The 12,262-nt window shown below is 36.0% G+C and overlaps 1 protein-coding gene across 2 annotated transcripts in view; it reads left to right on the forward strand.

Moving 5' to 3' along the window:
* LOC129882795 (uncharacterized) overlaps window positions 1–12,262 on the forward strand; it is a 41,912-nt gene that overhangs the window by 17,157 nt on the left and 12,493 nt on the right. For both annotated transcript variants that reach the window (XM_055957247.1, XM_055957245.1), the window contains exons 8-12: window positions 3,563–3,713; window positions 3,936–4,110; window positions 4,663–4,885; window positions 10,620–11,123; window positions 11,737–11,794. In XM_055957247.1, coding sequence (XP_055813222.1) covers window positions 3,563–3,713; window positions 3,936–4,110; window positions 4,663–4,885; window positions 10,620–11,123; window positions 11,737–11,794 — 1,111 coding nt within the window. The remainder of the gene's footprint in view (window positions 1–3,562; window positions 3,714–3,935; window positions 4,111–4,662; window positions 4,886–10,619; window positions 11,124–11,736; window positions 11,795–12,262) is intronic.

Genomic DNA, 12,262 nt, shown 5'->3' on the forward strand with positions numbered 1-12,262 from the left:
TAGTGCCTAAGAAGTACTCCAAAAGAAAGGAATTCAATTAGTTCTCATATGCTTTCTTTGCAATATAACAGAGGAAACAAATAAGCATATGTTTCTACACTGTAAGTTTACTGCACAACTTTGGGAACATTTCCTCAGCATAACTAGCATAACTAACACTAGCTGGATCATGCCAGAGCACACATCCAACCTTCTAAGTTGCTGGATTAGGAGGGGAGCAAGCAAAAGACAAAGAGGTGGTGGAGGTTAATATCATCATGCATATGGTGGACAATGTGGAGAGAAAGAAATGGAAGATGTTTTAAAGATAGATCCAATTCTTATCATAAAGTAAAATGGAAATTGTATTGTATCCTTTACTCTTTTTGTGTAAACAACTTTATATTGATGATATAGATCAAATTATAGATTTAATAGGTTGTTTGTAAGTCTTGTTTCTCCCTTGGTTCTCTTTTTGGAGGTGGCCAGCATACGCTTAATGCTGAGGAATACAATTTTACCAGTTTAAGAAAAAAATTAGACCTTGGGCCTGAAATCAACCTCATGAGGGGAGGATTGCCCTAAACCATATAAGGAGACTAAGAACCCCTTAGCCCACCGACGTGGGACTCTAACACCGCACCACATTGGGATGGGTCTGACTCTAATGCCATGATAAATTGACCTTGTGCCTAACTCAACCCCAAAAGCTAACTCATGAGGGGATGATTTCCCTAAACCGTATAAGGAGACCAAGGACCCCTTATCCCACTGATGTGGGACTCTCCATTACCCAACAAGACCTTAGGTCTAACTTAATCGCAAACTCTAGCTCATGAAGTGCAGATTGTTTAAGATCTTATAAGGACATAACAACCCATTCTCTCATCTAATTATGAGACTCTTAACACTCTCCGAACATCCAGGACTAGACATCGGGTATGTGTACAATATAACAGGGGGGCCCAACATTGGGCAAACTAAGAACAAGGATGAGTTTGACTTTGATACCATGTAATGAATGAGAAAAGAGGAGATATTGGGAATGAATTGCTTGGCTATTCCCTCAAGCATATTGTGGTCTAAATAGTATAAGTAATCCTAAAAAGGAAAAGAAAGTAATTCTTTTTCCTAATTACACATTTATAAGGATTCCATGCATATTTATAAGGAATGGACTCTTGCCATATTAACAATTTTGTAATTCTTAACAACCCTCATTTACATATGGTTATTATTAGAAACACGGCAAAACTCATGAGATGTTTTTATTTTACCTCAAGTGTAAGAAAACCCATTGTTTTAAATTACCTTCAATTATGAGTTAAATAATGTAGTTATAAACTGACCATTCACGTACTTGTACTTGCAATCATTTTTCACCCCACTGATCACATCATAGTTTTGCCTTTGAACCCGGCAAAAATAAAATCAGTCAATCAACTGTAGGAATTGCACCCGATATCCAGTATTCACTGTTCTATTTAAGATATATCCAGTTTTTTCAAATTATATAACTTGTACCGGTGTTGACAAACATCATACAAAAACTTACCTGCTCCGCCTCCTTTTCTCCTCCTCTGCCTTCTTCTTAGTTTCTGTACAACAATAACCAATTGACTTGTATGCATGATAATCATTTGCTAATTCTGTTGAATGAAACTGATTTCATTTAAAAGGAAAAAAAACACTAAATCAAGTGAAAAATGAAGCCACACCAAGTAACACCTAAACTAATAGTATAAAGTAAACAAGCCGGTTATCAGATTGTCGTTACACCTATTCTTCAGTTCTAGAATTTCTAACAAAGACTTAGCTTAATATCACAACCAAAACAGGTACCTATCTGCTAAAAGGATTAAAAAAGAGTAGATCTTTCCTCTTAAATTTGTGTCTGAGGTTCAGACATAAATTTCTGACGTTTGAATTTGTGCCAACTTCAGATAACATATTATTTGAGCCCAACTTCAGACCTGTGAATCTAAAGTTAATATTAAAGCTGCTAAACTTGCAAAAGTTTATAAACTTCGGCTATGCCTTAAAGAGCAGTCTTCATATGTGCACTTCGCCCCAATCAACCAGTCCCCAATCTTAAGGTAGTGGGTCGGCCATATGAATCTTGAAAGAACTACGTTCTAATCGGGGATGAATCTTGAACGTATTATGTTCTAATTGGGGCTGAGGAGTGCTTTGAAGGGCTCAGGAAGAAATGATCTGCTCTCTTAGTGATTATGGTTCACTTGGATAGCTTTTGTGTGCTATCAACACCTTGTATAACTAACTCTCTATGGTCATATTGTTCAGGAGGCTGACACCTACAGCTTATTTGGATGGTTGTTACGTATCATTGCATAATGTATCGTATTGTATTGTCATATTTTGATGAATACAATGTTTGGATCATAGACTGTATTGTTTTTTGTCATTTTATATTTCCACATACATATAATCTGAAGAATAAAGTACAATATTACAAAGAAAAAATAGGGCACAGGTAGAATTATTTTTAAAAAAAGGTAGGGTAAAATAAAATTATTAGATAATAAGGGCACAATGTGAAAAATTTAAGGTAACGACCCAATCACACTAAATCGGTTGTTACATAAAATGTCACGTTTCATTGTTACATTACAACTTATATTAACAAAATGATACAATAAAATATAAGTAGCATCAAAATTAATATTATATTTAAAGTAACAATACGATACAATACAATAGGTAACAACCTTCTAATTAAGTGAACTCTCAAAATCTATCCTTGTTGACTTCTCCTACAGGCTACAGATCAAAGGTTGTCTGGTGGAGAGTGCTTTGCATGTCTCTTCAAAGATACAAAACAATCAACCAGAGGATTTAGTAGTGTCAGAAATGAGACAGGGATTTTTAAAAATATGTAGGTTAGTGTTCGGCCAACTTATACGCACCTTGACTATTCCATTGGGCACCTGCTACCTCCTCAGCGCAGGTACCGATAACTTTGCCCATCAATGTTGAGGCAAATGAAAAGAGGACACCTAGTGTTTTTCAATGATACATGGATATTATAGTTAAATGGAAAGAATGTAAAGTCCAAGACAAGATGAGAAAAGTATTATGTTCCAAACCAATTCCTCTAATGAAAAAACTAGATTTCCAAAGATCTTGATTGCTTTGTCTTATCCAAAAAGACCACAACTCTCATAAAAACATCCTTTATCATTGTCATTACAAGAAGTTCCTGTTGTGTTTTTCTCTCTATCTTGAGTTATGACGTTCTTTCAAAATGAAGAATGATATTTTTGTCTGTTCATTTGAACATCAACCGTTTTTTAACTCATTACTTGGGATAAGTAATTAGTCCTTAGTTTCTTTACCTACAATGTGAATGAATGATTACTTCTACAGTCCCTGCTATCTGCATTCAGTCTATTTGACTGTATCAACACTATATTTAAATTGATATCTGCATTAACTGTGGGCATCAATATATGTTGAGAAGTTGATGTAATTTATGGAATTGTTACGCGGAGTCAAGTGCAAGCATTTCTGCGCTCACCTACAGGAATGCTAATGGTTACAAGAATTCTTCCACTTGTCTCAGGTTGAAGGAAAGCATGGCAATTTAGGACGTTTCTATCTATCTGAGAACCTTGATGTTAACGATGAGTATACCTTCTGGGTTCAGAAGGACATCGATGAATATGAACATGAGCTTCTCCATGCTTTACCTGATACCATTGGTCAGAGTTCTGGTAAGCAGTGAAACTTGTGTGCTTTGATGATGTGATTGTTCATTCTATGTAATCTGTACTAATTATCTGCTTATTCTTTTGATATTTGTTTCATTATTTAGCCCCACTGCTGCAATTTTGTTGACGACTTTTCTGAAATGGCTAGATCCCGTTTGAAGTCCATTATCAGCGAAGCTGCTATGCAACACAAGAACTAATTTCCACTTGCCTTGTTTAATGTAGGTGGAGCTTTGGATCTATATAATGATCAGAACATGTGCGTGCACTTTGGGATGAACTTTAGTGATAATAACGATCAGTGCATTAATCCTGAAGGCTTTGCTAGGTTTCTTGGGTTGCTTGAATCTATTCCATTCAACGATAGCAGTACAAATGATCATGCCAGAGCAGATTCTAGGTACTTTCTGACGAATCGTTTGGTTCGTAACTGTTGCATTCACCATGTAGTAAGCCTTGTAAATGATCTGCAGCATATATTAGTCTCTGTATGAATTGCATTGCCAACAAGGATATACTATGTCATTTCACCTTATGACGCAAAGTGGACCCTGGACTGACTAGCATATTCTATCTGAATGGATTCTACTATTGTTTTGCTTTATCAGCAATTTGCTCACATATCACCATCAAATCATATTATGCGTGATTAGACACAGAATTGATTTGGATTGATTGGAAACGTTTTTACTCTGTCACTTTCTAAAACAGTTGTCATTAGTTCTATATTATTATACTTATGTTTCCACCTCTCCGACATATGGCTTCTTTTTCATCTGCTTTAGTCTTTATGCTTGATCATTAAGGATTGTTGATCAGTGCATGTCTTCATCCTATTATTTGTTCCAAATCTTGTGTGCAAGTTCAAAATTATCTGTATCTTTTGTTTTCCTTATGATAAGTAATTGATCTGTATCTTTCTTTTTGTGTCGAATTAACTTTATATTACAAGGTACATCTTAAAGAAGAAATATGATCGTGGATCTTATGGTGAAGTTTGGCTAGCTTTTTATTGGAATTGTTCTCATGTCATTAAGTCTCCCAAAGGTAGAAATTTTTCAGCCAATACTGCGGATGAGGGGGCCAATAATGAAACAAGGAAGAATCCATCATCTGCTAATGTCTGTGATGATGGACCTTCTGAAGGTAGCATGTTCATTTTGAAGCGTATCATGGTAATTTTGCTATCCTGGAATTGGATCTTCAGAATGTTTTCTTAAATTTGGATTTGCTTTATCATGCTGGTTAATCTTTGATCCCTTACCTCATGAAGGTTGATGAACAGTGGTTTTCATGTCGATTAGGTACAACAAAATTTGTATTTGAATTTCCTTTTCAGTCATATTCCCCTTCCCACCTTTGACGCTCTAGGTAAATGACCTTCACCAGCTCCTTTCCCGCTTTTCTCAAGCAGTAATGCTCTATGGATGACTCAAGCATTGATAATCTTTGTGGGAAAATTAATCCATATGAAGTCAAGACCAAAATCTTCAACTTAGTTGATGTTGTTAGTCTCCAGCAATCTTCATTCTGTTTTGTAATTTCAAGTTGTATACCTGAGCATGGTACAATGTCTGCAGGGGGATTGTAACCTGTTTGCTTGTTTTCCTGCTCCACATTCCCGGGGTAGATTTGCTCTTAGTTTCTAAGATCGGTGCTCACCATGATTGTTGTTGATTCAGTGGATAGAACTTAAGTGGTGTATTGAGATTTTGAATGACTAATAGCCGCTTGTTGGGGCTATATCACTAAGGTAGTGCTTGGATTGAAGAACTAGTTTAATTTAGTTTGAGTGTTTGTTTGTTTTTTTGAAAAATGTGGTTTTGGAATAATTGGCTTAGAGAACAGTTGATGAAGTTGCTTTGATGATATAAGTTCATGTATGGCTAGACCATGCTCAGTGGTCTACTTTTGCACTTCTATAGCTCTTTCCTCAGGAAAGTTGCAGGTTTCTGCACAGCGGAAGAAAGTATTTCTTTTACCACACACAAAAAAGAATATACTGTTCATCACTGTAAATACAGTGACAATGGAGCAATTACAATATATACTATTCCAATAGTAAGAGTTATTTGTAGGTTTACAAGTAAATCTATCTAAAGAAATAAAATCAGAAAATCCCGAAATATATCTACCTATGTTTGTGCTATGTATACTATATGAAGATGTGTCTATGTAAATTCTGTATCATTCCCCCTCAAGTTGGAGTGTAGATATTAATCATGCACAACTTGTTACAAAGATATTTCGCTTGAGTTCCATTTAAGACCTTCGTGAATACATCACCCAATTGCTCTCTTGTTTTCACATAGCCAATATAAATCTTATTCTCTTGAATCTTCTCACGGACCAAGTGACAATCGACCTCAATATGTTTTGTTCGTTCATGTTACATTGAATTTGAGGCGATGTGTAGAGCAGCTTGATTATTACACCAAAGTTTTGCAGGAGACAAAGGCTTCAAACAAACCTCAGCTAAAAGGTGATGTATCCATTGTATTTCACATGTGGATTGAACCATAGCTCTATACTCTGATTTTGCACTAGATTGAGATAAAAATATTTTGTTTCTTACTCCTTCAAAATACCAAATTTCCACCAACAAAGATGAACTAGCCAATAGTTGATCTTCCATCATCTCTTGATCCAGCTCAATCAACATCTGCAAAACACTCAATATGAGTATATTTGTGATCTCTATACAATGCTAAGGCCAGGAGCTCCTTTCAAATAGCACAAGTTTTGTTCTAGATTGCTGTCATGAATTGACTGACAATATTGACTGCGTAGGCAATATCTGGACGGGTCATTTGAGATAATTCAGTTTTCTAACTAACCTTCTATATATTTCTGAATCACTAGAATGGTTACTATCATCCTTAGTAAGATGTACATGGTGTGCCACATGACTTTGCCCCCAAATTTTTAGTTTCAGCAAGTAGGTCAGGTACATACTCCCTCTGGGACAAGAAAATCTCTTTCTTGCTTCTTGCAACTTATATGCTCAAGGAATATTTCAGTTGCCCCAAGTCTTTGGCATGAAACTTGACGTGTAAAAACTTCTTGATAGAAGAAATCCCTGCACAATCATCTCCCGTAATAACAATATCATCAATGTAAACAACTAGAAGAGTAACACTAATCACTCACCATCTATAGAAGACTGAGTGATCACACTTACTCCTTTTCAATCCAAATTCTTGAACTACATTGCTAAATTTTCTAAACCAAGGCACGAGGACTCTGTTTTAGACCATATAGAGATTTTATCATATGACACTTTCTCATACCCCCGCCTCCTCCATGCAACGAACCCAGGTGGTTTCTCCATAAACACCTCTTCATTGAGATCACTATGAAGGAAAACATTTTTGATAGCTAACTGATGTAAAGGCAAACACTGAGAAGCAACCAAGGAAATAAACAAGAGGACAAAGGTGAGTTTGGTATCGAATAGAAGCTGTCAAAATAATCACCCCGTAAGTCCAAGCATAGCCTTTAGCCTCAAATCTAGCCTTAAGTCTTGCGACAGAGCCGTTGGGATTAACTTTGACTACAAAGACCTGCATGCATCCTACTGCTTGCTTTCTTTCTTTTAGGTAAATTCCAGTGTCATCGAAGGCTCACTTAAAGCGCGCTTAAGCCCTAAAGCGAGGCTCAAAACACGTTGAGCACTTCGCCTTGCTAAATGTGCTCTTCAATGTCGTCATCAAGGCTCTAAGACATAATAAGAAGGTCAAGATTTTCTGGAGGATCAAGTAGAGATTCTGGTGATGAAGGAATTGATGCATGACATGTATCTTCGGTCTCTCGCCTCCTCGAATAAACTTGAACAATTGACAGTCTTGCTGGTGAGGATGGAGTAGGAGCGGAAGGCACACTAGTTGATTAGTGCTCAATAGAAGAACTAGGAGATGGAAGAACAACATCATTTGGTTGTTCAGTCAAATGACGAGTGACGAGTAACCTGATAGACTTACTACTCATCTTTCTCCCCTCACTTGTATAGAAATAGTAGGTGCTTAGAAGAATGGTGTTATCTCTAAAAATACCACATTAGTTGACACCAGATATTTGCCAAGTTTAGTAGAATAACATCGATATTTTTTTTGAAGGCAAGAATAGCCAAAAAACACTCTTTAATGCCTTGTGGCCCAATTTAGTAACAGATGGTCGAACATCCCGAACATAACATAACATGTGCTTCAAAATACCTTATGTTCCACCAAAGACAGTAACTTGTTTGGAAAAAGAGCATTGTGAGGCAAATTACCAACAAACACAATCGATGGCATGCGATTAATCAAAAACAAGGAGTAGAGACCACATCAGCGCAAAATTGCTTAGGAATCTTTATTTGGAACGCAAGTGTCTGAGTTGTCTCAATCAGTTGGCTATTTTAACTTTCAGCATCTCCATTTTGAGAGGGTGTATCAACACATGAAGACTGATGAAGATTATCGTGTTGTATCATGTAGCACTAATTTTGACATGTATTCTTTAGCGTTATCACTCCTCAAAATGCGCACCAAGGCATTGAATTGAATTTTCTGCTTCAACACAAATGGCGGAAGAGTGAGTAAACACTTCGGATCGGCTCTTCATAAAGTAAATCCGAGTCATTCGAGAAAAATCATCTACAAAAGTGAAAAATATTTCTGCCTAGTTTTGGATATAATAGGACATGGTCCCCAAATATTAGAATGAACTAACTCAAAAGCTGACTCAACACGTTTATTAACCCTTGGACCTAACAAAATGCGGTGATGTTTTGCATATTGATATGACTCACAATGATTGTGAAGAAATATTCTGAAATTAAGGACATAGCTTCTTCAATGGACGTAGTGAATGATGTCGCAATTGATAATGTACTTCAAATAGAGACACGACACCGAAGCAGGCGATCTGAGACTCCTATTCATCAAGGATGTAGAGAACATTAGATACATGTCCTTTACTAATAACTTGATTCGTTGTAAGATCATGAAATAGGCAATGATTGGGAAGGAACGAAATATAACAATTAAGGTGTCTAGTAAGTTAACTAACATAAAATGAAATTAAAGGCCAACTTTGGTAGACTTAATACAGATGACAGAGTAATGATTTATCCCAAATGCAACACTATCACAAGTTGATCCATCAGCTACAGATAGGAGAGGGTTCTTTGCATGATCAGAAGCTAGAACAGAATATTAGGATTATCTTTCATTGATTTGTGGCACCTAAAGCAATCACCCATTTATTTGAAGAGGTGATAAGACATATTTTATCTGGCTCAGGAAAGGCAATAACTAAAGGGGAACCCTTCAATAATATGGAGAAAATTTAGCGAATTCTTCCGCGGAACTAGAATTGTTGGACTAGTAACTGTAGCAACATTAGCTGCCGTTTTTTCCTTTTCAACTATCAAAGCTTACAATAAATTCAAAAGGAGATCAACAAAATTCTACCCCAATAGTATGTCAAGTTATCTCCATCAGGATATATAACAAAATTATAGAATTCACTTGTACCAAAGGAAACCCACAAAGTACACAAATTTCAAGAAATACCAGTAAATTCCAGTGCTAAGGACAACCAAGAAATACCCAATTATGTTTGGATTTTAGTAGCATAACATAGCTTTTCAATCTGGAGAAACTATTGGTGAACAAGGAGCAGATGCTAGGCTTGCTGTTTCAAAGAGACCAAGCCTTAATGCGCAGGAGCAAATCAACATGGAGGAAACAAAGTGTGATGGGAATCAACAACCTGATTAAAAGTACAGGAGTGTCAGCAGATTCTGTTTTAAGATTGGCTCACTAATGCACCTCCACGCGTGGCTCAAACTGGATTGACTGTTGCAGCTTCGTCGGCACGAGAGGCTGTGCATTTCCTTCGGCCACCAAATTATGGGTAATGATAGATGATAGGGAGATGCTTCTACCTAGGTATTAATTATTTTCGAAGTCTTAAGAACCAAATACAAGGCGACGACTAATTTTGAAACCAATAGTCAGAACTCGTGCCACTAGCTCTGATACCATGTAAAACACAGAGACAGTGGAGAAATCTAAATATGTATTATTCCAAGAGTAATAGATATTTTTAGGTGTACAAGTAAATCTATCTAATAAATTAAATTTAAAAAATTCATAAATATCTCTACCAATGATTATGCCATGTATATTATATGAAGGTGTGTCTATGTATAGTCCATATTCCATAATAATTACTGAAAGACGTATGTTGTCAATTTTCGAGAAATTACCAATGTAACTTGAAGCAAAACAATGGCAATACAATCAAGGTTTAAAGGGGTCTTAGCGGCTAAGTTGTGCGGACTCTTCACTTTCAATGCCGCACCCATATCAGATTCACCAAAAATACACTAATTTTGGAGAATCCGACACGCACCCATTGACATTTATGAAGAGTCCGAGCAATGTAGCTTAGCGGGGAAGAAATTAAACAAGGAAAAGAACAGTTTTCTTCGACATGTATGGTCTACTTGTGTGAATCAGAGTTTGTTCTTTCAGTTATCTGGTCTCAGTACTTTCTTGGCATTGGTTTGGATTCTTCTGAAAAACTATTGCTATCTTATGCATCTGTTTCAGAATTTCTCTAATTCTTCCGTAGAATCGTGGTTGAGTCTATAGTATGCGGTGATCTCTTTTATCAAACCTTTAGGTTACCTTTCTTCTGTCTTTCTTGCACCTTTGTTTTTAGTTGTTTTCTTGCCTTTTTAGGCTAGCTGAACATCTTTATTTTTTGGTTATTTTGCTATTGTTTTGTTTACTGGTAGACCTAGATTTTTAATTGTATTCTCTTAGACATCTTGTTGGATTAGTATGAGACTGGTATTCAGTTTTGCTTTTTGGTTATCAAAGTCTTTCTGTTTATTAAACTAGCAACTGCAAACAGGTAGAGAAAGGCACCTCTGTCTATTTAAGTGGGCTACGGGAGAAATATTTTGGTGAACTCTTCTTGAATGCTTATACTGTTCTTGGAGGTTCACTACAAGCTAAAGAATCAAATTCCCTCTTGCTAAATATAAGACCTGATTTGCATGATCCTGTGGAAATAAATGAATCAGCAGATCTAGGAAGGCAGAGCACCTTGAGGTTCGACAAAGTGTATGGTAAAAAGGAGGATATGGTGAGAACTGCCTTTGAGGATGGTCTTAATCACATTGCCAGATATGTGGAGTCTTTCGAGTCTCGATCCAATGAGATATGGCTTGTGTTTCGCCATGAAGGGATATCCTTGTCAAAGCTTCTCTATACAGCCGAAGAAGTGATAAATAATTCAGAAGGAGGAAACGAAAATATAAAGAATATTCAGATATTACATCCATCAAAATGGTGGAAATGGTTGAAGAGAACAGAAGCAGGGCGAGAGGAAATGCGTAATCTGATTTGGCAATTGGTATTTTCATGATATGTTATATCCCTCTTTTAAAATTGTTTTGTTTCTCTGCAATAAATAATTGTTGAGATGTTGTTCCTTGACCATTGGATTGTGATTCACAATCTCTTGTAGCTTTTTCATCCTTTGGCTTAGTTGCAAATCATGTCTTCCATTTGACATTTTCTAGTCTATAGTATACGCAGTTATGGTGCTATTATTCTAGATTAGATTGTTAATTTTTTTTCTAGTTCACATGGATGATGTTGAGGAGCATGCTTTCCCATGTTGAGGTGGCTGCAAATAGTTCCACATGCTTGCAAAAACATTTCTCTGAGGGTTGCTACATGGTCATACCTAAAGCCCCAAAATGTTCTTGTTTCCACTATTATTGCTGCAGGTTTAATCATCTGGAATTAGGTCATGTAGTAATGAATGTTGGGGTTCTTGTGTGAAAACTTGATATTTTATTGAAAGTAGCTACTAATAACTAGATTATCATGTTTTACCTATTAACTTTGCTTGCACTGTTTTCTTTTATGAAGGGCTCCTCCAAGTATCGTATTCCATCCTTATTAACAATCTTCCATTTTCCTCACGAGGCTGTTCATTTCTATATTTCTGTTCTATGCAGTTGATGGCACTTAAGTCTTGTCATGATCGCAATATCACCCATAGAGATATAAAACCTGGTGAGAGTTTTTCATTATTTGTACGTAATTTTTTGTACTAGTTTCTATCAGATAATGGAAAAATATTGTTGCTTTGTCTCTGTGGTAGTTATGTGTTATCTAAGCTGTTTTTTTGGGACTGTCTTGAATCCACTGAGATTGTTGGTTTTAAAAGAGAAGAAATTGCAGGAAAAGAATAAAAATACTAAAGGATGAAAAACAAGAAAGAAAGCTTATGAACTGAAGTTGAAAGATCAATGTATTTTCACTGCATCTAAGAATACAATTTATAATAGAAATACTAATTTCTAAATCTAAAAATAAGCAGAAAGATCAGCTGAAAATACCAAAGTCCTAGAGTCTAGAAAATACTATTTATTAAAAATTCAAATGGAAATCAACTCCTAATTAAAAGAGCTAACAGTTGACTAGGTCTATCTTGATAAAATTATTGCAGTAAGAACTTGCAATTCTAAAGCAAATATTCAA

Source organism: Solanum dulcamara, chromosome 3, assembly GCF_947179165.1.
Source record: "Solanum dulcamara chromosome 3, daSolDulc1.2, whole genome shotgun sequence".
In the NCBI taxonomy this organism is placed as follows: domain Eukaryota; kingdom Viridiplantae; phylum Streptophyta; class Magnoliopsida; order Solanales; family Solanaceae; genus Solanum; species Solanum dulcamara.